The sequence below is a fragment of the Microcebus murinus genome, chromosome 7 (genome assembly GCF_040939455.1).
Source record: "Microcebus murinus isolate Inina chromosome 7, M.murinus_Inina_mat1.0, whole genome shotgun sequence".
Lineage (NCBI taxonomy): Eukaryota > Metazoa > Chordata > Mammalia > Primates > Cheirogaleidae > Microcebus > Microcebus murinus.
Genome location: NC_134110.1, coordinates 62,166,862 through 62,194,110, shown reverse-complemented (window position 1 = coordinate 62,194,110; position 27,249 = coordinate 62,166,862). Strand labels below are relative to the sequence as shown.

The following is a 27,249-nucleotide window of genomic DNA, read 5'->3' as shown; positions in this document are numbered from 1 at the left end:
CCTTTCCATTTGTATATCTTAATTCAATACTTTACATTGCATTTACAGTAAAACTTGCTGATCTTAGATTAAATATGTCTCATAAAATATGATTTTATTCTTTTAGGAAAAATATTCTAAAAGTAGACCAGCTAAAAAGAAAATTCCAAGGGATTATGCAGAATGGGATAAGTATGTTACATTTCTTTATATAAAATTTGTCACTAAAGTATTCTCTACCATAAAATACTGTAATAAACCTTAACCTGTTAAGAATATCAAATTAATTCAGTAGAGTACTGAGAGTGTATACTCTAAGCACTTTTGATGTTGTTTTTTCATTAAATAAAAAAACTACTACATTCTTTTGTTTATAAAACCAAACAAAAATAACTAACATAATCCTTCTACCCATCTAAAATAAAAAAGAACAAAAATTTTAAATTGAGAGAATAGGTGACAATTTTAATTACAAAGTTCTGAATAGTTTAGATATGATTGATATTTAAGTCCTGATTAAATTGCATCTTAAGAAAGAATGCAGATGACTTTAACTACAAACCTATTATGCATTTTTGAATATCCATCCAAAGGCACAGTTGTACAAATATAAGACTATCAATAATAAATTTGTTTTTTCCATGTATTGTAGTTTTTTTCAGTTTTTGTTTTTCTTTCATTTAAGATTTGATGTGGAAAAAGAATGTTTAAAAATTGATGAAGATTACAAAGAAAAGATTATAGTAGACAACAAGTCACATTTGTCTAAAATTGAGAAAAAAATAGACACAACAGGTAATTGGGGGAAAATAAGAATAATTAGTAGGTTTTAAATTTTTCAAGTTATAATAAAAGGTGTTGACCTAGAAGATATTTTCTTTAAGTGCTGCAGGATTTTCTCCTAGAGTTGGCCACCTCTAACAAATTCATTTCACTCTTTTACCTACTTAATTTTATGTAATAGTTATGATAATTAAATTTAGTAAAACTAAAAAATATTACCTTATTTTTCTTACCATAATTCATTTGTTTTTCATTCTTTTTTCCAATCCTCTTTTCTTCCAAATTCCTCAAATTGTTTTCTTTTTGCCTCAAAACAAAAAGATAGGGTAGTTTTATTTGTTTTCATTTGAAGTCCATCAATGCATGGCACCTATAAAGTAAAACAAAACCAGTCATAAGAAAATCTAGGCCGGGCGTGGTGGCTCACGCCTGTAATCCTAGCACTCTGGGAGGCCAAGGCGGGTGGATTGCTCGAGGTCAGGAGTTCAAAACCAGCCTGAGCAAGAGCAAGACCCGTCTCTACCATAAATAGAAAGAAATTAATTGGCTAGCTAACATAGATATAGAAAAAATTAGCCGGGCATGGTGGCGCATGCCTGTCGTCCCAGCTACTTGGGAGGCTGAGGCAGTAGGATTGCTTGAGCCCAGGAGTTTGAGGTTGCTGTGAGCTAGGCTGACGCCATGGCACTCACTCTAGCCTGGGCAACAAAGCGAGACTCTGTCTCAAAAAAAAAAAAAAAAAAAAAGAGAAAGAAAATCTAAATCCTCAATAATTGTGAATGATTAAAAAAAGAAAATATCTCTAAACGTAGAAAACCTTTTATTTCCTTATGTTTGTTTTATGGTTTTCTGCTTCTGTTAAAATAAGCATTCCTGGATTTAAACTTTTAAATATTCTGTTAAATTATATTTTCATATATGGCAGATAACATTTATTTCTAGGTCTAACTGAGAAGGAAAAGGATTTTCTTGCTACTCGTGAAAAGGAAAAAGGAAATGAAGCTTTCAATTCAGGAGATTATGAAGAGGCAGTGATGTATTATACCAGGTGAACAGATAGCTGTTGTAGTTTAAACCTGCCATTTTAAAAAATAATGTTTTAATTGCTGAAACAATATAAATAAGCTAAGTATTCTATGTTGGAATCACTCAATGTATTGTACTTGTGATTTTATGTTTTGTCTTGTCTTTTCAGTACTTTTCTCAAACCTCTAAGCTCTCACCCCACTCCCACTTTTGACCGAGGACCTAACTTCTATTTTACAGAGAAAATAGAAGCCATCTGAAAGGAATTCAACAGAAAGTCCGTATAGCATAAAAGTTAAGAACTTGACTTTTATAGTTAGACTGCCTGGATTTTAATCCTGGTACTTATGGTGTTCCCTCTTACCACAGGGCCTTTGCACATTCTGGGTCCTCCATCTAAAATGCTCTTCCCTCCTCTCGTTATCTAGTTAATTCTAACTTATCCTTTAGATCTTAGCCCATGACTTGATTCTTTGGAGAAGTCTTCCCTGACCTTCCAGACTAGATTAAATTTCCATCCCACCCTATCTACCTCACGCCCCAATTTTATAGGCTCTTATAGCAATCTTACCACTCCTTTGTAGCATTTGCTGGAAGTACAATTTACGTTTGTGTGATTTGATACTAACTGGACTGTAAGCTGTGTAAGATCAGAACCCACTTGTTAAGATTGTTTACACCATTGTATCCCCAATGCCCAGCATAGTACCTGGTTGTAGTAGATGTTCAACAAATACTTGTTGTTAGGAACTTTTAAAGTTCTTAATAGTCTATGAAAAATAGAATAAGTTCATAAAAAGTTGTTACAGACAAACTATGCTTATAGAAACACTAATGCCAACTTAGTGCTATACTCTGTTCAATCTTTTTTCAACCTTTGGAAAGAAGATAGATTTTTTTTTCAGTGTTGTTTGTGTCTCTAAAGAAGTTTGTCTCAGACTGTTTGAATGAACACATAAGGTAAAGAAGACATCGGATGGATCGTTCATCCAGGACAGCCTCCCCTGTTCAGATAGGTGGATGTCAGCCTTAATACTAGTCTCTCTTTTCTTGTAGATTTCTGCCAGTGGAGATTCTCTTGTCTGTTACAGGGGAAAATAACCTTAACGTCTTCTTTTGAGGAGTCATATAGTTGAAGAACTAAAACAGCATACTATGATGTGATGGTTAAAGGAACTCAGACTACCACTTTCTGACGTTGGGCAGATTGTCTGCCTCTCTCGTCTTAGTTTCCTTCATGTGATGAGGCTCTAGTAGTGCCTATTTCACAGCTTCTGTGAAGATTAAATAAAAGAATGTATTGGAAGACAGGATAACGTGGTAAAGAGAGCAGGCTGTCTGGGTTTGAATTTTTACTCTACCAGTTACTAGTTTGTGGCTATGGGCACATTATTTAACCTTCCTATTGCATCTTTTTTTTTTGAGACAGAGTCTCACTTTGTTGCCCAGGCTAGAGTGAGTGCTGTGGCGTCAGCCTAGCTCACAGCAACCTCCAACTCCTGGGCTCAAGCAATCCTCCCACCTCAGCCTCTCGAGTAGCTGGGACTACAGGCATGCGCCACCATGTCCGGCTAATTTTTCCTATATATTTTTAGTTGGCCAATCAATTTGTTTTTATTTTTAGTAGAGGCAGGGATCTCGCTCTTGCTCAGGCTGGTCTCGAATTCCTGAGCTCAAACAATCCTCCCGCCTTGGCCTCCCAGAGTGCTAGGATTACAGGCGTGAGCCACCGCCCCCGGCCTTGCATCTGTTTTTTCATCTGTAAAATGAGAAGAGCAGTATTATTATAAATGAGGATTAAATGAGTAGTGTCAGGTGTGTTTGTGTTGGAGGGTTGTCCTGGTGCTTTGGCTCCTTGCATAGAAGACTCGCAAGCAAAGCCAGTGGGATGGAATGAGGACAGACATGAAGCTCTTCCATACAAGCAGCCTTTGTTGCAAAGTTAAGGATACAAAGTGAAAGTTGGTCCCAGGGTCTGTCTCTGGGAGTGGAGAAGACCCTGGGGTCTTAACATACTTCTACTTTTATGTCTATACCTTATGATATGCTAAATGGTGGGCAGAGCATTCATTATCTTTCTGGGAAAATGTGGAGAGTTCTTGTAGCTAAGGGCTCTCCCCAGTTTTATACTTATAGGGTAACTTCCAGAGGTTGCCATGACATTTGTAAACTTGTGGTGCTGGTGGCTGTGATTTTTAGTATGCTAAAGTATGTTAATGGGGAAAGGTTACCTTTGGTTGTGAGCTTCTAGTTTCTGCGAATGCTCCTGGCCGGGAAAAGTCCCTAACCTCAAGCTCCTGCTCTTGCAGGTTTGGTTCTAGATGCTCATTGGCCTCCTCATATTCATCCCCCCTCCTCTTTTCCTGTGGTTAGCGCTGCCAACCTGCACCTGTCCCTAATAGTATGTATGTAAAGTGCTTAGTGCCTGGCCTGTGGGAAGCACTCAGTGTCAGGTACTCTTACATGTATTTTCCATGTGTGGTCTCTACTCAACTGTGTAATTTCTTTATATTAAATATTTATTTTTAATGATCTTAGTAAATTATGATCCTTTTTGGGACTTTTCCATTTTCACCCTCTATTCATCTTCTGGAATTAGTAAATTCAGTGTACCAATACCCCTGTCTTTCTTATGTCTGGGTATTCATTATTTCATGGCATTCCAAATCAATTTTCTAAGCAACAGCCAGATATATTTTTAAATTTTTTCATTAATTATTTTGTACTTACATCCTTAATCTAGCAAAATTTGCTCTCTTGAAGTCTGTATTCCTCACCCCGCTGACTACTCTCCTCTGTTCCCTTCAATTAAGTTTCTTCTATTAACTTCATGATCATTTCTTTAGAGTTAAATGTACTTTTAGATTACAAACTAATTTGTTTCTATTAACACAATAACAGCTGAATAAAAGATATTGTGATTGATTGCTCCATATTTTTTAAACTAGAATATTGTTCCCAAAGAGTCAAAAAGTATGTTTGATATTTAATGTTAACTAAACTGGTTTTTTAGGCAATCCATGGGTATTTAAATTCCCATGTCACTTCTAAAGCCTAAGTCAACTTTAAATCTATTAACTGGATTTTTAAGCATTTATTTAAATGTTGATTTCTTTTGTTTGTAGAATTGTATTTTATTACTTTTGCTGTTATAGGCTGTATTAGTTTGCTAGGGTTGCCATAACAAAGTAGCACAGACTGAGTGGCTTAAAGAGGAGAAATGTATTTTCTCCCAGTACTAGAGGCTATGAAATCAAGATGTTGGCAGGGTTGGTTTCTTCTAAGACCTGTTTCCTTGGCTTGTGAGTGGCTGTCTTCCCTCTGTGTCTTCACATGGTCTATCCATACACGTCTGTGTCCTAATATGATCTTATTTTTTTTTCCTTTTTCTTTCTTTCTTTCATTTTCTTTTTTTAACAGGGTCTCCCTCTGGCACCCAGGCTGGAGTGCAGTGGTGCAGTCATAGCTCAATGTAATCTACAACTCCTGGGCTCAAGCAATCTTCCTGCCTCAGCCTCCCAAGTAGCTGGGACCACAGGTACAAACTACCATACCTGGCTAAGTTTTCAATTTGGGTGGGACAGAGTCTCACCATGTTTCCCAGGTTGATCTCGAACTCCTTGCTTCAAGCAGTCCTCCTGCCTTGGCCTCCTAAAGTGCTGGGATTACAGGCATTGAGCCACTGCACCAGCACCCTAACATCCTCTTCTTTAAGGACACCAGTCTTGGCCAGGCGTGGTGGCTCACGCCTGTAATCCTAGCACTCTGGGAGGCTGAGGCGGGCAGATTGCTTGAGGTCAGGAGTTCAAAACCAGCCTGAGCAAGAGTGAGACCCCCGTCTCTACTATAAATAGAAATAAATTAATTGGCCAACTAATATATATAGAAAAAATTGGCAGGGCATGGTGGCGCATGCCTGTAGTCCCAGCTACTCGGGAGGCTGAGGCAAAAGGATTGCATGAGCCCAGGAGTTTGAGGTTGCTGTGAGCTAGGCTGATGCCACGGCACTCACTCTAGCCTGGGCAACAAAGCGAGACTCTGTCTCAAAAAAAGAAAACAAAAAGGACACCAGTCTTATTGGATTAGGGCCCATTCTCATGACTTCTTTTAACCTTAGTCACCTCTTTAAAGATCCTGTCTCCAAATACTGTCACATTCTAAGGTACTATGGAGTTAGGACTTCAACATACGAATTTTTAGGGGAACAATTCAGCCTATACAAAGCCTATAATTTTTTAATTTACAGCTTAACTTGAGTTTCTTTATATTCTTTCGTTTAACTTATGCCTGCTTCTTGCCATTAATGTTTCTTTTATAGGAGCATATCAGCACTTCCCACTGTAGCTGCCTATAACAATCGAGCTCAAGCAGAAATCAAATTACAGAACTGGAATAGTGCTTTTCAGGATTGTGAAAAGGTCTTGGAGTTAGAGCCTGGAAACATAAAGGGTAAAAAAATATTCATAGAATGCTTTTAAAATTACACCAGGACCCATTAAAGACCATTTATAGACACGTATGTTTACATAAAAAATATTTCAGATAAACTCGAATTTCTAGATGTGAATCACCACCTTCATAAATTTACTTCTAAGTTTAACTTGGAATTTAAGTCCCTGATTATTTATACTGAGGTAGCTTATAATCTCAGAAGACTGAATAAAATATGTTTTTTTTCTTAAAGGGAAATACCTCCAGCTTACATTTGAATTGTCTTTTTATCCAAAAAAAAAAAAATTAAGTATAATTAATATAGATTTTCTGCTGTTTATTAATATAATAAAATAGTAAGCCCACACTAGAGCTCTAGCATCCTCTAGCAGCTTCTTTGTGGGTATTTTCACCTAGATGGCTATATATAATTTATTTTAAATTTTAAATTGATAATACTTTAATTTCAAATTAAACTTGTCCAAAACTGATACATCTTCCCACCAAAATCTGGACTCTTGTCTTGATTCCCTGTCTCTGCGACTGACCACCTTGCCTTGGGTAAAGCCTGAAGGATTCAAGTCAAATTCTGCTGCTATCAAGAAGGAATCATTCCAAGAGGGAGTGATGTACATCATAACAGACACATTATATTTCTTAAGCATTTATGGATTCAAATAAATATAAACACTTAATTTTTTTCACATGGACTATACACCTTTGTACCTACATTGTTAAGAGAGCAAAAACCATGGGTGTGCTAAGTGGGAGCCTGATATATCAGCTGCCACTGTCATTGTCATGGACTGCCCTCCATTTAACAATAAAGTCCTCTTGGGCCTGTATTTTGTGCAAACGGGTCTCTCACAGAGTACGGATGGGCTCCCAGCTCTAGGCAAGTGCCTGGCAAAGGCGTTGCCATTTCCTCTGGGCCCCCACCACTGTTCTGTCAGGCCCTACGCCAAGTACTTTATATGTATTAACTCTATTAATTTTAACAACAGCCTCATTGAGATGCAGACACTGTTATTAGCACACTCATTTTACAAAGGAAGAAACCAGGCACAGACATATTAAGCAATTCACCCAAGATCACATGGCTAACAAATGACAGAGCCAGCACTCAGCACTGGACAGCAGATTCCAGGGCCCGTATTGAACTGCTGTGCTATTCTTCTGCCACTGGGATGGCTTATGTTTCAATTCTTTCTTTTTTTTTTTCTTTTGAGACAGAGTCTCACTTTGTTGCCCAGACTAGAGTGAGTGCTGTGGCATCACCCTAGCTCACAGCAACCTCAAACTCCTGGGCTCATGCAATCCTCCTGCCTCAGCCTCCCAAGTAACTGGGATTACAGGCATGCACTACCATGCCCGGCTAATTTTTTCTATATATATATATTAGTTGGCCAATTAATTTCTTTCTATTTATAGTACAGTCGGGGTCTCACTCTTGCTCAGGCTCGTTTTGAACTCCTGACCTCGAGCAATCTGCCCACCTCAGCCTCCCAGAGTGCTAGGATTACAGGCGTGAGCCACTGCCCCAGCCTGTTTGAATTCTTCTTTGTTTGAGTTATTTCTTAAGTACTCGAATCTTCACCATTAAAGAACAAATTAGCAGAACCAAATGTATTAAAGAGAATAGCCATAAAACATTAAGAAATCTTATGTTTGCTTAAGTGAATAAATAACTTTCAAAGTTTTTTTATTTTTATTTCAAAAGATAATTGTTCTAAATACAGTGTGTTACCTTGGGTTCCATCCTGGAACTAAAAAAAGGACATAAGCCGAAAAACTGGTAAAATCCAAATAGAGTCTGTAGTTTGGGTAATAGTACTGTGCCCATGTTAGTTTCTGAGATTTGGCAAATGTACTGTGGTTCTGGAAGATGTTAGTATTAGGGGAAGCTGAGTGAAGGTACCCAGGAACTCTCTGTACTATCTTCACAACTTTTCTGTAAATCTCAAATTATTTCAAAATAAAAAGTTAAAAAAAAAAGGTAATTGTTATATCATGAATGTTTCTTCATGGAAATTCTGTTCAGAAATCTGAGTAGCATTAGCAATACCAAAACTATACACAAGGCACAATGCTACAATTTTGATTAAATTTATAACAAAATGATTTATCCTTTAGATTTTCATGGCTCATTCTAAGACTAAAATCAAAATAAATTATTTTGACTAATATCAAAATAAATCAAATTTATAACTGTGGTTTGTTTTGTTTTGTTTGTTGAGACAGAGTCTCACTTGTTGCCCAGGCTAGAGTGTCGTGGCATCAGCGTGGCTCACAGCAACCTCAAACTCCTGGGCTCAAGCAATCCTTCTGCCTCAGCCTTCCAAGTAGCTGGGACTACAGGCATGTGCCACCCTGCCCAGCTAATTTTTCTATATATTTTTAGTTGGCCAGATAATTTCTTTCTATTTTTAGTAGAGACAGGTGTCTCACCCTTGCTCAGCCTTGTCTCGAACTCCTGACCTTGAGCGATCCGCCCACTTCACCTCAGCCTCCCAGAATGCTAGGATTATAGACATGAGCCACCATGCCCAGCCTTATAACTATGTTTTAAAATACATTATTAAAATATGTCAGTATAAATTTCTCACTTTTGAGAATTACCCAACTTTATTCTTTTCAAAATAATGGCTTTTTACACAAACTTCTCTTACTGTATAATGGATAATGAGGCATTATGCTCAGAGGCATTCATGCTCAGTATTAAATAATTATCAAATTATGTGTTGAAAGCTACCCAAAATAAATGATACAAATTACCAAAGTGCTCAATTTCTGAGTCTAGCTGACTTAGTCATCAGGATTCTCTGTTTCCTGTGTGCAGTAACTCCTTCTAATGACTTTAGAGATGCTATACAAATAGCACTAATGAACCATATTCTGAGCTAGATGCTGGTCACTAATATACTAAATTTTAATAAGGGATTCTCTAAGTTTTCAAAAAGTGGCAAAATAATACTAGCTATGATTATAAGAAGGAAAACGTTTAATCAAAAGCTTCCTGATATTGCAACACAATGTGATACCTGTGAAAGGTTGGATATGAAGTCTCTTAGCCCTTGGAGAAGCTGGTAGAGCCTGGGGCTACCAGAGGGTCACATGAGAGGACAGCTGCCCCTTCTGTTTATTTCAGTATCATTTTCTATGTGTGTAAATACATGAAAATGGGTGTAGTTAACTTTTCCATAATTACATGCTAAAGTGTTCTGTGCTACTTATATTCTTGAACTTGTAAAATATGTTATAACCATAATACCATAAGATAAAAAATATAACTTTTATTCCGGCAAATTTTCAGCTCTTCTGCGTCGTGCTACTACATATCAACATCAAAACAAGCTACAGGAAGCTATAGAAGATTTGAGTAAAGTACTGGATGTTGAACCCGATAATGATTTGGCCAAGGTAGGTGCAGAAAGTAATTTCTCACCTAATTCTGTAGTTGGCTATTTCTATATTTATGTTAAAATGGTATCAATCTTGCTGAATAAATTATGGTGAGGGAGAGGTCACAGCTTTAAAAGGTAGGTATATCACAGACACCCCAAAATCTTGACAAAGTGAAAGAAACCAGGCTCTTGACAATTTTTTTCCAAAACTATAACCTACCTCTGAGTGACAAATATTTAATTTTTCTCTTTCTTCTAGTGTTGTAGGCAGTGTTTTTCTCTGAGCTAATCTCACTTTATTTATTATGTGGGGTGGTATAGAAGTTTCCTAGGTAGGATTGGTGTGAGCTCCATGGCCACAGAACAATGTTTCTCTTTGTAGCTAGCATGGTAAACATAGCATTATTGATAGCATGCACTACCTGGCTGAGCAGAGTGACTCTGATATGCACTTCCGGGATCTGTGTTAAAGCCTAAAGAGTAGAAGTGAGTGTCAACAACTGAGATTTTACCCTACTTGCAAATTAATAAGGTGGCTTAGCAAAGGGTACAAGATATCCTGGGTTAGACACAAAGGCCTTTGTTACTCAACGGCACATAAAGCAGATGAGTTTCTCATTCATGTCAGTTCCTGTGGCTCCCAAGTCCCACAGGGGTGACACAGTGGCCCCGATGGGTGTTGTACACTCCGTGGGTTTGTGTGATAATTAATGAATGCAAAATTTAGGAACACCTCATCTTTTATAATGGGCTGTAAGCAGACCTGTCCAACTTCTGCTCCGGAGGGAAGTATATCTTTGTTATACTGTAGAGCAAACAAATCTGCTGTCTCCTCTGCAGGTAAATGCTGTTTCTGTTTTCCAAGGCAAACATTGTAAAGATGTCCAGAATTAAGATGGTTTAGTACCATTTTTGCTCTCAGTGTAGTCAGAAATAGGAGAAACCCATGGAGAATTGTCTTCCAATAATAAGTTGTCATTGAGTTTCCACATACACCTATCAGGTAATCTGTTACACTCTCTCCAAGTGGCAGCTAGTGTCCCTAGTGTATCAGCTGATTTGTCAAGTCAGCATTTCAGTGGATTAGGTTTAGGGCCTAGTTTAGGAACACATCTTTTCCCCATAGTATTTCCTTTTTATAATGGTTATGTTTATTAAAAAGTTAATATAACAGTTTGTAAAATAAAAAAAATTGAAACAAGGAAAACCACCTTTAATTTTACTACTCAGGCCAGGCATGGTGGCTCACACCTGTAATCTTAGCTCTCTGGGAGGCTGAGGCGGGTGGATTGCTCGAGGTCAGGAGTTCGAAACCAGCCTGAGCAAGAGCGAGACCCCGTCTCTACAACAAATAGAAAGAAATTAATTGGCCAACTAATATATATAGAAAAAAATTAGCCGGGCATGGTGGCGCATGCCTGTAGTCCCAGCTACTTGGGAGGCTGAGGCAGGAGGATCACTTGAGCCCAGGAGTTTGAGGTTGCTGTGAGCTAGGCTGATGCCACAGCACTCACTCTAGCCTGGGCAACAAAGTGAGACTCTGTCTCAAAAAAATAAACACTCATTCTAGCCTGGACAACAAAGTAAGATTCTGTCTCAGAAAAAAAAAATTTTTACCACTCAACACAATTTCATGTTATGTTTTAGGCCAAATGCATTTTTTCTTAACCATATGCAAAGCTTAACTTAAAATGGATCATATACTTTAATGTAAAACCTAAATTATAAAAGTTTTAGAAGAAAACATAAGAGAAAATTTTTATGAGCTTGGATTAGACAAATATTTATTACATATGGCATGAAAATTATAATTCATAAAAGAGTTGACAAATTTGACTTCATCAGAATTAAAAATGCCTGCTCTTTGAAAACCATTATTAGAAGAATAAAAAGACAAGCCACAGGCTGGGTGCAGTGGCTCATGCCTGTAATCCTAACACTCTGGGAGGCCGAGGCAAGGATGCCTATGGTCTCAGCTACTTAGGAGGCTGAGGCAGGAGGATCGTTTGAACCCAGGAGTTTGAGGTTGCAGAGAGCTATGATGATGATGCCATTGTGGGGCAACAGAGCAAGACTCTATCTCAAAAAAAAAAAAAAAAAAAAAGACAAGGCACAGACTGGAAGAAAATGTTTGCAAAATCATGAATCCATGAATCCAACAAAGGATTTGTATCAAGAATATATAAAGAACTTTCAAAACTCAATAATGAGAAAACAAGCAGCCAAAGTATAAGTAAGCAAAACATTTGACACTTCATCAAAAGAGATATGTGGATTGAATATAAACACATGAAAAGATGCTCATCCTGAGTATAAAATTGCCCAAAGCAATTTTAAGGAAAAAGAATGAACAAACTGGAGGCATCACATTACCAGACTTTAAACTATACTACAAGGCTGTAGTAACCAAAACAGCATTGTGTTGGTACAAAAATAAAGACATAGACCAATGAAACAAAGAATAGAGAACCCAGATATAAAATCACCTACCTACAACCAACTGACCTTTGACAAACAGACAACAATATACACTGGGGAAAAGAAACCCTATTCAATAAATGGTGCTGGGAAAATTGGATAGCCACACACAGAAGAATGAAATAGGATCTAAATCTCTTGTCACTCACAAAAATTAATTTAAGATGGACAAAAGACTTAAATATAAGGCATAAAACCATAAAAATTCTAGAGGAAAAATGTAGGAAAAACTCTTCTAGATACTGGCCTAGGCAAAGAGTTTATGAATAAGACCCCAATTGCAATTACAGTAACAATAAAAATAAATAAACAGGATTTGATTAAACTAAAAAGCTTCTGCACAGCTAAGGAAACAATCAACAGAGCAGACAGACAACCTGTAGAACAGAAAATATTCACAAGTTATACATCCGATAAAGGGCTAATAACCAGAATCTATAAAGAACTCAAGCAAATCAGTGAGGAAAATAAACATCACCATTAAAAGGTGGACCAAAAACATGAACAGAAGCTTTTCAAAAGAAGATAGACAAATGGCTAATAAACATATGAAAAAATGCTCAACGTCACTAATCATAAGGGAAATGCAATTAAAACCACAATGAGATAGCACCTTACCCCTGTTAGAATGGCTTTTTGTTAAAAATCCAAAAACAATAGATGCTGGCACAATGCAGAGAGAATGGAACACTTATACACTGTTGGTGGGATTGCAAATTAGTACAACCCCTGTGGAAAACATTATGAAGATTCCTCAAAGAAACTAAAAGTAGACCTACCATTTGATCCAGCAATTCCACTACTGGGTATCTATCCAAAGGAAAAGAAATCTTTCTATCAAAAAGACACCTGCACTCAAATGTTTATTGTAGCACAATTCACAATTGCAAAGATGTGGAATCAACCCAAGTGCCCATCATTCATGAGTAGATTAATAAAATGTGGTATATGTATACCATGGAGTACTACTCAGCCATAAAAGGATGGATTAATGCCTTTTGCAACAATTTGGATAGAACTAGAGACCATTCTCCTAAGTGAAGTATCTCAAGATTGGAAAAACCAGCTCCACATGTACTCATTATTAAATTGGAACTAACTGATGAGCACTCATGTACACAGAGGAAAGTAAAACGCAGTGGAAATCAAGCAGCAGGGAGGGGCTGGAGGGGAAGGGCAGAAACCTACCTAATAGGTACAGTAAACAGTATCTGGGTGATGGGCACACCTATAGCCGTGACTCAAGCATTACAAAAGTGATCCATGTAACCAACAACATTTGTATCCCCTTAATATTTTGAAAAAAAAAGATGCTCAATATCATTAGAGTGTTATAAACTTAAAACCTCAATGAGATACCACTATACACCTGTTATAATACCTAAAATTAAAAAGACTTACCATACCAAGAGTTGTTGAGAACACAGAAGAACTGAAATTCTTGGGACTATAAAATGATACCACCACTTTGGAAAACAGTTTGGTGGTTTCTTAAAATGTTAAACATAAAAACATATACCTACCATATAACCCAGCCATTTCACTCCTAGGTATTTACCCAAGAAAAATGCAAGTATATAGTCATACAAAGACTTATGCACAAATGTTTATAGTAGTTTTATTTGTAATTGCCAAAACCTGAAAACAGCCTCAAATGTCCATTAGCAGGTGAATGGATGAACGAATTATTATATCCATACAATAGAGTACTATGAGCAATAAAGAGGAATGAACTATTGACACACACATCGTCATGGATGAATTTCAAAATAATTATTCTGAGTTAAAGAAGTCAGACAAAAAAGAGTATATGCAATATGATTCTATTTATATAAAATTGTAGAAAATACAAACTAATCTGTCACGATGACAAAAAGGACAGTGGTGGTAGGGAGAGATAAGAGGGAGATATTACAAGGAAATTGGAAGAAACATTTGGAAGTGATGGGTATGTTTATTATTATGTCAAAACCTATCAACTTGTGTACTTTAAGTGTGTGCAGTTTATGTTAATCATACCTCAATTTAGCTGTTGAAAATGAGAGGGGAAAGGAAAATGGTTTCCTATATATATTTTTCATTCTAGTTGGCAAAAAATATTTCAGAACTTTTGACATTTTAGAAAACAGCATGCATAGCATAATTTAATTTATATAGAACTATATATCTCTGTGTGTATATATATATGTGCATACAAACATACTTAGGAAGATGATCATCAAAATGTCAATAGTGTTATCTGAGTAGCAAGATTTCAGCTGATTTTTTTCTTTTTTATACTTATTACTCTAAGTTTTTTTTTTTTTCTTTTTACAGTGGACATGTATGATTACAATCAGACAAAGCAATGAAGTTGCTTTGAAAAAGAAAGTACACCACCATAAAAGCCTTAATCTTAGTTATCTTTATTTATTTTTAATATCTTTATATTTTTACCTGAAAGAATGGATTTTTTTTATTAAAGGAAAGCATTTTCTTTAATATGGTGATTATGTTGCAGAAAACCTTGTCAGAGGTTGAAAGAGACCTGAAAAACTCTGAACCTGCATCTAAGACTCAAACCAAAGGGAAAAGGATGGTTATTCAGGAAGTAGAAAACTCGGAAGATGAAGGCGGGAAGGGCGACGGAGAAAAACATGAAGATGGCAGTGGAGACAATAGTAAAACATTTTTTCTATTTTGGTTACGTAAAGAACTGCCTTTCTATATGATAAGCTGGCTCAATTTTTTATTTGTACAGACATTCTTAGTCTACCAAGCTTTATCTAGCTTTGCCTTGTGAATCCACAAGCAAATTTAGCTCATCTTTTTAATGCAGCTTAATACAACCTCTCAAACCCATTTTCCTTCTTAACCTGTCACCTTTTTTCTAGTGCTCAATTCCTGATTATCACTTTTAAATGTAAATGGCTGTGTCTGTGTGACACAAACCATTTGCAGGTCAACCTTAGAAATCTCTCATAGGTGATTGTTTTTTTATCTATCTACTTGATTGCAGCAAATGCATTGGTTTCCAAGTGGGTATGGGTATGGGTAGCTCTCTCTCTCTCTATGACTAAAATGAATGCATTCCTGGAAAATGTTCTTTCTTGATGTATATTTCATCTGCAGTTTTAATGAATATGTATTTTGCTGTTTTGGGGGTGGGGTATTCTATAAAGGTCAATTAGAACCAGTTGGTTGATGGTGTAGCTCAGTTCTTCATCCTTGCTTATTTTCTGTGTACTTGTTACATTCCTAACAGAAAGAGGACTGTTGTAGTTTGTAGTTGTGGATTTGTCCAGTTGCCATTTAGTTCTATCACTTTTTTGCTTCATGTGTTTGGAAGTCCTGTTGTTACGTGTACACACATTTAGGGTTGCTGCGTCTTGTTAGTCAATTGTTCCTTTTATCGTTATGTAATGTCCCTTTCTATCTCTGATAATTTTACTTGCTTTTAAATCTACTTTTCCTGACATTAATATAGCTACTTCAGTTGTCTTTGGATTCATATCTGTATATATATATATATTTGTCACACATTAAAGTGTGCTTCTATATCCTTACTCTTACTTATAATTGGTATGATTACCCCATTAACAATTATTAATGTTTATATTTAGGTCACAATATCGATATGCTTGTATTTAGGTATTATTTTGGTTTTCTGTTTTTTCTACTATTTCCACTTTCCTATTTTTTAAAATTATTATTTGGCTTGAATATTTTTCAGTTTTTTTATTTTAGTTTTTGATTGAGGCTTTTTTTTAAACTGTATTTGTTTGTATATTCTTTTAATGTTCTCTCTAGGGATTTAAATATACATATTTAACTTTCCACAGTCTACTTAGAATTAGTATTTTACCACTTAAAGTTAATGTAAAAGCCTTGCCACCATATAATTCCCTTTACCCTACATGGGAGGTTGAGGCAGCAGGATTGCTTGGGGCCAGGAGTTTGAAGCTGCAGTGAGCTATGATTGTGCCACTATACTATAGCCTGGGTGACAGAGTGAGACATTGTCTCAAAAAAAAAAAAAAAAAAAAAAAAAAAGGAAGGGAAGAAAAGAAATCTGGTTTAGGATTGTTATAATATAATATCATTTAGCAGATTAATAAGATGTTTCTCTCTGAATTAAGCAGTTGTCTTTAAGGTGAGTCCCATAGAGAAGCAATATTCCCATTTAGCACTCCAAACAGCCAGAGCTTTAAGAGAACCATTCTGATCCTGTCATTCATGTCCTGCTCCTTCATAATTATTTTACAGATTAGGGAATATATAAAATATATAAGATTCAGAAACCAAACGTGTCTCGCTAGAAAGAATATAAATTTTGGGGTAGATGCCCAGTAATGGGATTGCTGGATCAAATGGAAGATCTACTTGTGTTGCTTTAAGGTATCTCCATATTCCTTTCCACAGAGGCTGCACTAGTTTGCAGTCCCACCAGCAGTGTGTGAGTGTTCCTCTCTCTCTGCCAGGTGCAGCTGTGTGTGCCTATAGTTGCAGCTACTCAGGAGCTCAGGAGACTGAAACAGGATGATTGCTTGAGCCCAGGAGTTTGAGCCACATCTGGGTAACATAGCAAGACTTCATCATCTCTTAGCAAAAAAAAAAAAAAAAAAAAAAAAATATATATATATATATATATATATATATATATATATATATATATATATATATATTAAGACCAACAAGTTCCCTTTTATCAGGAAAGCAAATCAAGATAAGTTGGAATAAATGTCTGGAAATTGAGAAGTAATCTTTTCAGCCTAAGAAGAAATGAAATTAATTAAACTAGCTTATACTCACCTCTACCAAGTTACGTTGTTAGATGTAGTATCAAAAGAGGTCTAGAGCCTTCTCTCACTTGAAAAGTGAGAGAAGTAACCCAACTCACTTTTAGGAAAGAATGTTAAAGCACAGATGGAAGTTATCAATTTGGAATCTTTGCATATGCTTCTCCATCTCACCACATTCCAAGAAAGAATTCCTGGTCATTATGGGGTCTGTTCCAGGGAGCCCCCAGGGCCGAGGAAAAAGGCATCAATTTGTGTTTTGTTGGCTGATAATGCTGCTCCTCCATGAGCTCCACTCCAGCTGGCCAGGCCCAATTCCTCCAGACTGAGGTATAAGATAACCGATGTATTTAATTTAACAACTGACAATTAGTGAGTACCTACCCTGTGTCAGGTACTGAGGTAAGACAACTGACAGGCTTTTTTCACCTCTCCTTCTAAGGACTAATGTTAAGAAATACCTGTCTGTTTGCCAGGATGATTAGATCTGGGAATTTGAGTTTGTGGGCTTTCTCTTAGAAGCTCCTCATCTATTTGTGTTTTCCTTCCCCAGTAGAGATCACTTAGAAGGAGTGGCCATCATCACACACTGTAGCTATCAGGGACTCTGGTATTTATTCCATCTATCTCCTTAAAGAGTCTGTGAGAAACAGAGGGAAAAAACAAGCATTTAACCCCCTGTGCAGTACTGTTGCTTATTTCCCACTTAAAAATGAAATCTAAGAAAATTAGTCACTCACAAACAAAAGAATAAAATATATTAATAGATAAGTATCTCTCTTGTCCTAGAATTGGCAGGAATTACACAGGGACTTCTAAGAATTAAATAATAGACAAAATTGTAAAGAGAAAGGTGAATAATTTTAACTATGCAAAAATGAAAAATGTGTATCATAGGTATTATAAAAAAATCTAAAAAGTGAATGACAAACTAGGAAAAATGGCAAAGGATTGATAACTTTATAATATGAAACGTCTTTAGAAAACAATAAGAAAAGAATGAAGAGCCTGTATAAAAGTGGGCAAAACATATGAACAGAGAAACCACTAATGAAGAAATATAAATGATCAATAAATTTTGTATTGCTAGTGAAAATGAAAATTAAATATACATTATTTTTTCTCCTAGTACATTGGCCAAGCTGGAAAAAGAGAGTACCCTTTGTTTTCAAGGGTGAGGTGAAATAAGCATTCTTTTTTAAAAAATTGAGATATATTTCATATATCATAAAATTCATCCTTTTCAAACTCAGTGAATTTTAGTACATTCACAAGTTGTACAACTATTACTACTATCTAATTCCAGAACATTTTTATCATCCCCAAAATGAATCTCATGCTCATTGCTTCTCGAACTTTTGGCTGAGATCAAGTGTAGAAATCTCATATTCATTAGCAATTACTCCCCATATTACCCTTTCCCTAGCCCCTGGCAACCACTAATCTCTTGTTGCTATGGATTTTCCTATTCCGAATATTTCACGTAAATGAAATCATACAATATGTAGTTTTTTGTGTCTATCTTCTTCCACTTATCATAATGTTTTATTTTGTTTCTTTCGAGACAGGGTCTTGCTTTGTTACCCAGGCTAGAGTGAGTGCTGTGGCATCAGCCTAGCTCACAGCAACCTCAAACCCCTCAGCTCAAGCAATCCTCCTGCCTCAGCCTCCTGAGTGGCTGGGACTACAGGCATGCGCCACCATGCCCGGCTAATTTTTTCTATATATATTAGTTGGCCAATTAATTTCTTTCTGTTTATAGTAGAGACGGGGTCTCGCTCTTGATCAGGCTAGTTTCTCCAACTCCTGACCTCAAGCAATCCACCCGCCTTGGCCTCCCAGAGTGCTAGGATTATAGGCGTGAGCCACCAAGCCCCGCCTTAACATAATGTTTTCAAGGCTCATCTAAGTTGCAGCATTTATCAGTACTTCATTCCTTTTTATGTATAAATAATACTGCATTATATGAATGATACCACATTTTCTTTATCAGTTGATAGACAGTTGGGTTGTTTGTCCAGTTTTTGGCCATTATGAATAATGCTGTCATGGACATTTATATACAAATTTTTGTGTGAATAGATGTTTTAAATTTTCTTGGGTATATATTTGGGGGTGGAATTGTTGGGTTGTATGGTAACTCTATGTTTAACTTCTTGAGAAACTGTAGATTGTTTTCCAAAATGTCTACACCATTTTACATTCTCACCAGCAATGTATGAAGCAATTGCTCCACAATCTTGCCAAATTCTTCTTATTGTCTGCCTTTTTTGATTACAGCCATCATAGTGGGTGTGAAGTGGTGTCTCCTTATGGTTTTGATTTGCATTTCCCTGAGGACTAGTCAATATAATTAGTTCTCAGGGAAATAACCCAATAATTGGGGTTATTATACATATGATTTATAAATTTTGATTTGTAAATTTGTAAATATTCCTCCCATTCTGTGTGTTGTCTTTTTAGTTTCTTGATATTTCCTTTCATGCACAAAAGTTTTAATTTTGATGATGTTTTTGATGATTTTGATGATAATTGTTTTTTCCTTTTGTTGCTTGTGCTTTTGGCATTATATATAAGAATCCACTGTTAGGCCGGGCGCGGTGGCTCACGCCTGTAATCCTAGCACTCTGGGAGGCCGAGGCGGGCGGATTGCTCGAGGTTGGGAGTTCGAAACCATCCTGAGCGAGACCCCGTCTCTACTAAAAATAGAAAGAAATTAATTGACCAACTAAAAATATATATACAAAAAATTAGCCGGGCATGGTGGTACATGCCTGTAGTCCCAGCTACTTGGGAGGCTGAGGCAGGAGGATCGCTTGAGCCCAGGAGTTTGAGGTTGCTGTGAGCTAGGCTGACGCCACGGCACTCACTCTAGCCTGGGCAACAAAAGTGAGACTCTGTCTCAAAAAAAAAAAAAAAAAAAAAAAAGAATCCACTGTCAAATCTAAGATCATAAAGATTTACCCCTATGTTTTCTTCTAAGATTTTTATGATTTTAGCTCTCATATTTAGATTTAGGTCATTGATCCATTTTGATTAATTTTAAATATGGTTTGAGATAAGTGTCCAAGTAGGTTTTGTTGGTTAGTTTTCTGTTTTGTTTTTTGTTTGTTTTCAGTATGTGGAAATCCAGTTCTTTAACCATTTGTTAAAGAAACTGCACTTTCCCTATTGAATAGATGTGACACCTTTGCCAAGCAGTTGGCCATTGATATATGGGTTTATTTCTGGATTCTCATTACTATTCTAGTGGCCTATGTGTATGTATGTCTTTATGCTATCACCACACTGTTTTGATTACTATAGCTTTTAGTAAGTTTTGAAATCAAAAAGAGTAAGGCCTTCAATTTTGTTCTTGTTTTTCAAGATTGTTTCTGGCTATTCTGGATTCCTTATAATTCCAGGATTGGTTCTTCCATTTCTTCAAAAAGTTTTCATAGGATTGTGTCGAATCTGTAGATTGGGTAGTATTGACATCTTAACCTTAACAACAATAAGTCTTCCTATCCATGATTACAGGATGTCTGTAAGTCTTTAATTTCTTTATTTAAGTCTTTAATTTCTTAAAGCAATATTTTGAGTTTTCAGTATATAAGTCTTTATCTCCTTTGTTAAATTTATTCCTGGTTATCTTATTCTTTTGGATGATATTATAAATATAATTGTTTCCTTAATTTCCTTTTTGCACTGTTTATTGCTGGTGTATAGAGATACTGATTTTTATGTGTTGATCTTATACTTTGTAACTTAGCTAAATTTGTTTTTTGCTCTAATAGGGTTTTTTGAGGGGAGAGAGTGGATTCTTTGGGATTTTCTATATATATAGGATCATGTCATTATAAATAGAGATAGTTTTACTTCTTCCTTTCCAATATGGATACCTTTTATTTCATTTTCTTGCCTAATATATAAGGCTACAACTTCTAGTACAGTGTTAAATAACATTGGTGAAAAAGGGCATCCTTTTCTGTTGTTGATGTTTGGGAGAAAGCTTTGATTCTTTCACCATCAAATATGATATTAGCTGGGGTTTTTTCATAAATATAATTTGTCATGTTGAGGAATTTCATTTCTGTTCCTAGTTTTCTGAGTGTTTTTATCATGAAAGGGTGTTGGATTTTTGTCAAATGCCTTTTCAGCATCAATTGTGATGATCATGTGGGTTTTGTTTTGTTTTGTTTTTACTTTTTCTGTTAATGTGATGTGTTGGCATTGATTGATTTTCTAATGTTGAATATGTTTGTATTCCTGAGATAAATCACACTTGGTTGTGGGATGTGATTCTTTTAATATGCTGTTAAATCTGGTTTGCTAGTATTTTGTTGAAGATTTTTGCATCTACCAACTTCCCAAACTACCCTGCCCAGGGCTACACTTTGGCTATTCCTTCTTTTGATATTTGTTATTGCTGAACTCCTTTCTTCCCCAGATACTCTTGGCTTCTGAGGCAGTAGGCTCTCCTGGTTTTTCTCTCATTTCCTGGCACTCCTCCATCCATACTGGAGAGTTTTGATCTGCTCATCCTTTAAGTGTTAGTGTTTCTCTGGGAAAAGTGTTTTCTGAGTCTTTATTTATTTATTTATTTTTTGAGACAAAGTCTCGCTTTGTTGCCCAGGCTAGAGTGAGTGCCATGGCGTCAGCCTAGCTCACAGCAACCTCAAACTCCTGGGCTCAAGCGATCCTACTGCCTCAGCCTCCTGAGTAGCTGGGATTACAGGCATGTGCCACCATGCCCGGCTAATTTTTTCTATATATTTTTAGTTGACCAATTAATTTCTTTCTATTTTTAGTAGAGATGGGGTCTTGCTCTTGCTCAGGCTGGTTTCGAACTCCTGACCTCGAGCAATCTGCCCGCCTCGGCCTCCCAGAGTGCTAGGATTACAGGCATGAGCCACCATGCCCAGCCTTTTCTGAGTCATTAAAGGAGTGATTCTGTCCACACCCAAATATTTATATGCTGGCAACTCCCAAGTCAATGTCCCTGGATGAGGCCACTCCTCTGATCTGCATATGGAGCTACCTCCTGAACAGCTCCTTTGCATTGTTCCATGGGCAGCCCAATACTCACCAACACCCAAAAGTCTTTCATGTTTGGGCCTCTGTTTACCTTTCCAGAGACTCTTGTTGTTCAGTGCCATTTCAATCTTAAGGAAAGAATGCTTTGCATTCAGTTCAAATCTGGGTTATGTTGGTTTACACTTTCCTTAGCTTTTTCCTTGTGTCTCTGTTGCCTTGTTTATAAAGTGGGAATGATAATCCCTGGTATTAGGATTAGTGAAAATGTATGTAAAGGTCTTGACCCATATTAACTTTTAAATAAACAGCTATTTAATGATAGTATTGGTTAGACATGAGGGGATATCATGCAAGGGATCAAAAATAATACCATATTGACCACTGTTTCTACTGACACTGATTTGTGCTTTCATCCAGTTTATAGTGGAGGGCTTGAGTAGCAGATATCAGATGAAAAGTGGGGCCTTGCTCTAATAATCTACTGAGTCCAATCTGGGGATTTATCTATATAATAAAATAATATTTTTATTATTTTAATAATTAAACCTCTTTTGGTTGGAGATCCACATTGGATGTGATTCTGCTGTGTAGAAAACTATATTAATTAGCGTGATTTTATACTCAATGTGATCTCACTGACTTTCACTTAGATAATTGTGGTTTTTTTTTTTTTTTTTTTTTTTTTTTTTGAGACAGAGTCTCGCTTTGTTGCCCAGGCTAGAGTGAGTGCCGTGGCGTCAACCTAGCTCACAGCAACCTCAAACTCCTGGGCTCGAGTGATCCTTCTGCCTCAGCCTCCCGGGTAGCTGGGACTACAGGCATGCGCCACCATGCCCGGCTAATTTTATATATATATATCAGTTGGCCAATTAATTTCTTTCTATTTATAGTAGAGACGGGGTCTCGCTCTTGCTCAGGCTGGTTTTGAACTCCTGACCTTGAGCAATCCGCCCGCCTCGGCCTCCCAAGAGCTAGGATTACAGGCGTGAGCCACAGCGCCCGGCCGATAATTGTGGTTTTCTATTCTCTTTGTGCTTTAAATCTTGGCTTTACCATTTGTGGACAAGAATGGAAAATCATTAAGAATCAGATTAGAATTTGTTAAAGAGAAAACTTGGAAATCTCTGTATTTAAGTGCTTTTTAACAGTGCTTTGAAATGATTAGTTGCTTTGTGTTAAATAGTGATACCATCAATAAAATATTAATACATAATTTTCATATTTAAAAATAGTAGATCCAATAATCAGTTATTAAAGCTATTAATACCTATAATCTTTCAATCAAAATCAAAGGAATTTTTAGTTTGAATTAGGCATTGGGGTGGAAAATTTGCTGTTTTTAAAACTCCCATTAAAGTTTAAAAACTAGGTGCTTATCTTATGTGACTTCTTTCCTAAATTCACTTTAAAATGACTTAAAAATCACTTTGACTTTTTTTTTCCCAAATCTTTTCCTCCTATTCCTTTAAAATAAGGAAACAGTGGTCCCAACCTTGGGTGCAGTTACTGTATTCATCAAGTTTTAGTAACTCCATTTATTCATTGATTCATTCCTAAATTGTAAATGGAAGGAAGAAGTACGCATTCTGTAAGATCTACCTGAGCAGGTATGGCCTGATTTAGGGAATGGTTAGAAAAGCCGGTTTTCACGTGACAAGACCTTCCGGCGTTTGAGGAGTTAAACACGGGGTTGGCTTCAGTCCGGAGCCGCGGAGCCCTGTCCTCAGGCGGCCGCAGGGACCCCGGGCCGCGCCTGCCCCCGGAGGTCGGGAGGCCGCCGCGCTCCGCCCGCGGGGGTGGCGCCGGCCCGGCTTCCCCCGCGAGCCCGCCCCCTGCGCCGGGCACCCCCGCGGCCTCCGCGGTAGTTTCTCCTGATGATGCAAACGCTCACTTCCCGCACCCACTTCCCCACAGAGGCCGCCGAGCCGCGCGCCATGGGCAACATCCAGAAGAAGCTGACGGGCAAAGCCGAGGGCGGCAAGCGGCAGGCCCGGGGCGCGCCGCGGCGGGGCCGTGCGGCGGGCGCCGGCGCGGACAAGCGGGGCCGGCCGCGGGCCTCGGCGACGGCGGGCGGCGGCGCCAACGGGCACCCCGGCAGCGGGCCGGTCGCTGGGGACCCCGCCGCGCCGCCGCCGCCCGCCGCCCCGGCCGGCCCCGCCGGCCTGAAGACCCAGGGCAACGAGCTGTTCAAAAGCGGGCAGTTCGCCGAGGCGGCCGGCAAGTACTCGGCGGCGATAGCGCAGCTGGAGCCCGGAGGTAGGTGTGCTGCGCCCCGCGACGACCCCAGGCCCCTCGGGCTGCGGCAGGTCACCGGACCTGAGGGGGCCCCCGCGGGAGAGTCACTAGCCGCCTCCTGAATGACAGGCCTTGCATCTGTGCATTCTTTCCTGGTGATTAAAGGCGCTGTGCGACTTGACCTCCGTGAACAATACCTTGGAATGCGGAGCATGTGCCCGGCCAGGCGTGTTTGCATCTGTCCCTGTGGGATTTTCCCTCTGTGGCCATTGCGGGAATAGACAGCTCCTCGGAGCTCTGCATGATCAGCAGTCTGTAGGACTGCAGTGCCACTGGAGACCTCAGTCTTGCAATTCTGGTGAACTGTGATCTTGCTAATGGATTTTAACTGTATTTAATTAAATGTGATTTTAGGAAGTGAAAGTGCAGATGATCTAAGTATCTTATATTCAAATAGAGCAGCATGTTACCTAAAAGAAGGAAACTGCAGTGGCTGCATTCAAGATTGTAACAGGTAAACTGCACGTTTATCAGGTTTGTCAAGAGATTGTTATAATGTCATTGTGATGAATGCAATGTTCAATAGCCTCCTAAATTTTCTGCATATGGGTCTAATTTCTTAAGACAGTTTTACGGTATGTTAATACTTAAAAATCATGAATTTGTGTCTCACACATATGAAGACTGTTATAGAAGATTGTGCAAGCTTTTTTCATTTCCACTGCTACCACCCTAATTCATGCTCTTCTCATATCACTCCTAGACTACTGGAAAAGCCTGATAACTAGTTCCAATCCACTGTGGCATCAGAATAATGTTTCCTTAAGCATTATTTTGCTCAGATTGTTTCAAACAGGCCTTTCATGGCTAAGTATTGTCTTCCAGATAATTGTCTTCTCTATCACCATGTTGCCCCCCAAACAAATTTTTGCTCCCATTTGGTCCACTGGACCACTTCCTTACACTTGCCCTGTTCTTTGAGGCTTTGCTGTCGTTGTCCCCAGTGTCTGTAGTGCCCTCTGCACATCTTGGCTTCTGAAATCCCTTCTCAGCTGACCCTCCTCTCTGCCTTCCTGAGTGCCCCAAGCTTCCTGGTCATCTCAGATCTGTAACATCTGCACTGACACTTGGTCACACCTGTGGGTCCTGTGTTATCCACTGCAGTGGATTTAAACTCCTTGAGGTCAGGAACTGTGTCTTTTTTTTCTTTTCTTTTCTTTTTTAATTGACATATAATAATTGAACATATCTAGGGGCTATATAATGGTGTTTTGATACATAATATTTAATGACTAGATCAAGGTAATTAGCATATCCATCACCTTGGATATTTATCATTTCTTTGTGTTGGGAACATTCAATATCCTTTTAGCTATTTGAAACTATATATTATTGTTAACTATAGAAACCATGCCTTATACAGCTTTCTATTCTTCGAAGCACAGTAGTTACCCATGATACTCAATAAGTTACCTGTCTGGATGGATAAATATATTTACATAAATAAAATATAGTTTTCTTTTACCATTAAGTATCAAGAATAAGCATGCTTCAGAAGCCTTTTGGCAAGAAGCTACCGTTAGTACATCTAAAAATAAGTTATATCCTGCCTTGATTAACAGTCCAGGTTTATTCCTCTTATATAATAATTAATATTATTCTCTAGTTTAGACTAAATTATATGGACACTGTTTATAAGGTGAGCAATTTATTTATTTCATTAGCAATATCAGTTTATTGATCTAGGTAAAGCTTGCTTGTATATGTGCCTACATTTTAAAAAGAAGGCCTTGAAACATTTGGATTTTTTGCCAATTTTACATATTCAAATGTAAAATAAAAATATATTCTCTTTGGCCTGACTTTAGACCCTGTTCATGGTTATGCTGGCTCACACTAGCTAGCTGTTACATTTTTGAGATTCTGGTTGATGTCCAGTTGATAGCTTGAAATCTGCCATGGTAGGATACCATTTAATACCATGACAACTGGCAAAATGCCACAAATCTGGGCTTTTTTCCTTTATCAGGAAATTCCTAAACATATTTACCACTGCTCATAACGAACTGAGAAGACCATGTGAATTTCTTGGCTACTGGGAATGTGGTGATTTACAGCCAACACCCTTTCAGCCAAGTGTCTGTTTCTAATGTTTACTACATTGCCCTCGGATTTGTCTTAGGCCTTCCCTACAGTGAGTGAGGTTAAAAGTCTTTAGTTAAAACTTCAGACCCCTACAGTTAGGGCTGCTGCAAAACAATGGATTCACTTTGTCCTCAAGTGACAGGGAGTGGACACTGACTGGCTAAAATCACTGTTTAACAGGACCCAGGAGGAAGCCAAGTATGGGACTCTAGCCATGGTGTCCCGAGAGTCTGGGATGGGGGCTGGTCCTGCAGGAAAGCAGGAGATGGCCTGTGAGGGAGTGAGCCAGTGAGGGAGGTGGGTGTCAATTTGGGTAGCTTGTCCTTAGATAAGAGCTGTGTTCTAGGCCAAGGAATCAGGCTGTGCTGGTCTGTGCTGACCGCCATAGAGACCGACCTACTTAGATGTTTTCTTTGATAGCTAGCCTATGACTCCTCACACAAGGTGTGGAGGTAATGCCCAGTGTAGGGTGATTTTACTCTAAAGCAGTGATTCTCAAGCTTGTTTTAAAGCCAAAGAAGCCATAATGTGCTTTGTGAACCTGTTGAAATATGGATGTATTTTAATCTGTATGAACTAGGAATAATGTATTAGCAGAAAATATGACTGCATTTTCTCTTTCACCTCAAAAACATTGCATACATGTTAAAGGATACTTATTTTTTCAGTTTTTCAGTTAATTATCTTTGCTCTTTGGGAAGTTCCATGAGCTCTTATTACCAGACAAGCGGTATCAGTAGTCAAACATTGAAAAAGGAAAAACTCATGGAGGCAAAATTTAAAATAAAGGAAAGGGAAGAAACTTCTACCTACGAAAATAATTTTTTTTTAGAAATTTTGGGGGGAAACTACTATTTGATTTTTAAATGTCTAACCTCTGAGGAGTGTGAGTGTTTCCCAGGGGTGTGTTTGGATAGTGGCCCTTGGGCAAGCAGGGGACCTTTGAGGAGCTGGGGCGGGGTGGGGGTGGGGGC

The 27,249-nt window shown here is 37.9% G+C and overlaps 1 protein-coding gene across 1 annotated transcript in view; it reads left to right on the top strand.

Moving 5' to 3' along the window:
- Window positions 1–27,249, top strand: part of SPAG1 (sperm associated antigen 1) — a 73,831-nt gene that overhangs the window by 17,259 nt on the left and 29,323 nt on the right. The window contains exons 5-12 of the mRNA XM_076004680.1: window positions 107–171; window positions 665–774; window positions 1,705–1,810; window positions 6,107–6,237; window positions 9,533–9,639; window positions 14,602–14,880; window positions 23,761–24,151; window positions 24,545–24,644. Of these exons, the coding sequence (XP_075860795.1) occupies window positions 107–171; window positions 665–774; window positions 1,705–1,810; window positions 6,107–6,237; window positions 9,533–9,639; window positions 14,602–14,880; window positions 23,761–24,151; window positions 24,545–24,644 (1,289 nt within the window). The remainder of the gene's footprint in view (window positions 1–106; window positions 172–664; window positions 775–1,704; window positions 1,811–6,106; window positions 6,238–9,532; window positions 9,640–14,601; window positions 14,881–23,760; window positions 24,152–24,544; window positions 24,645–27,249) is intronic.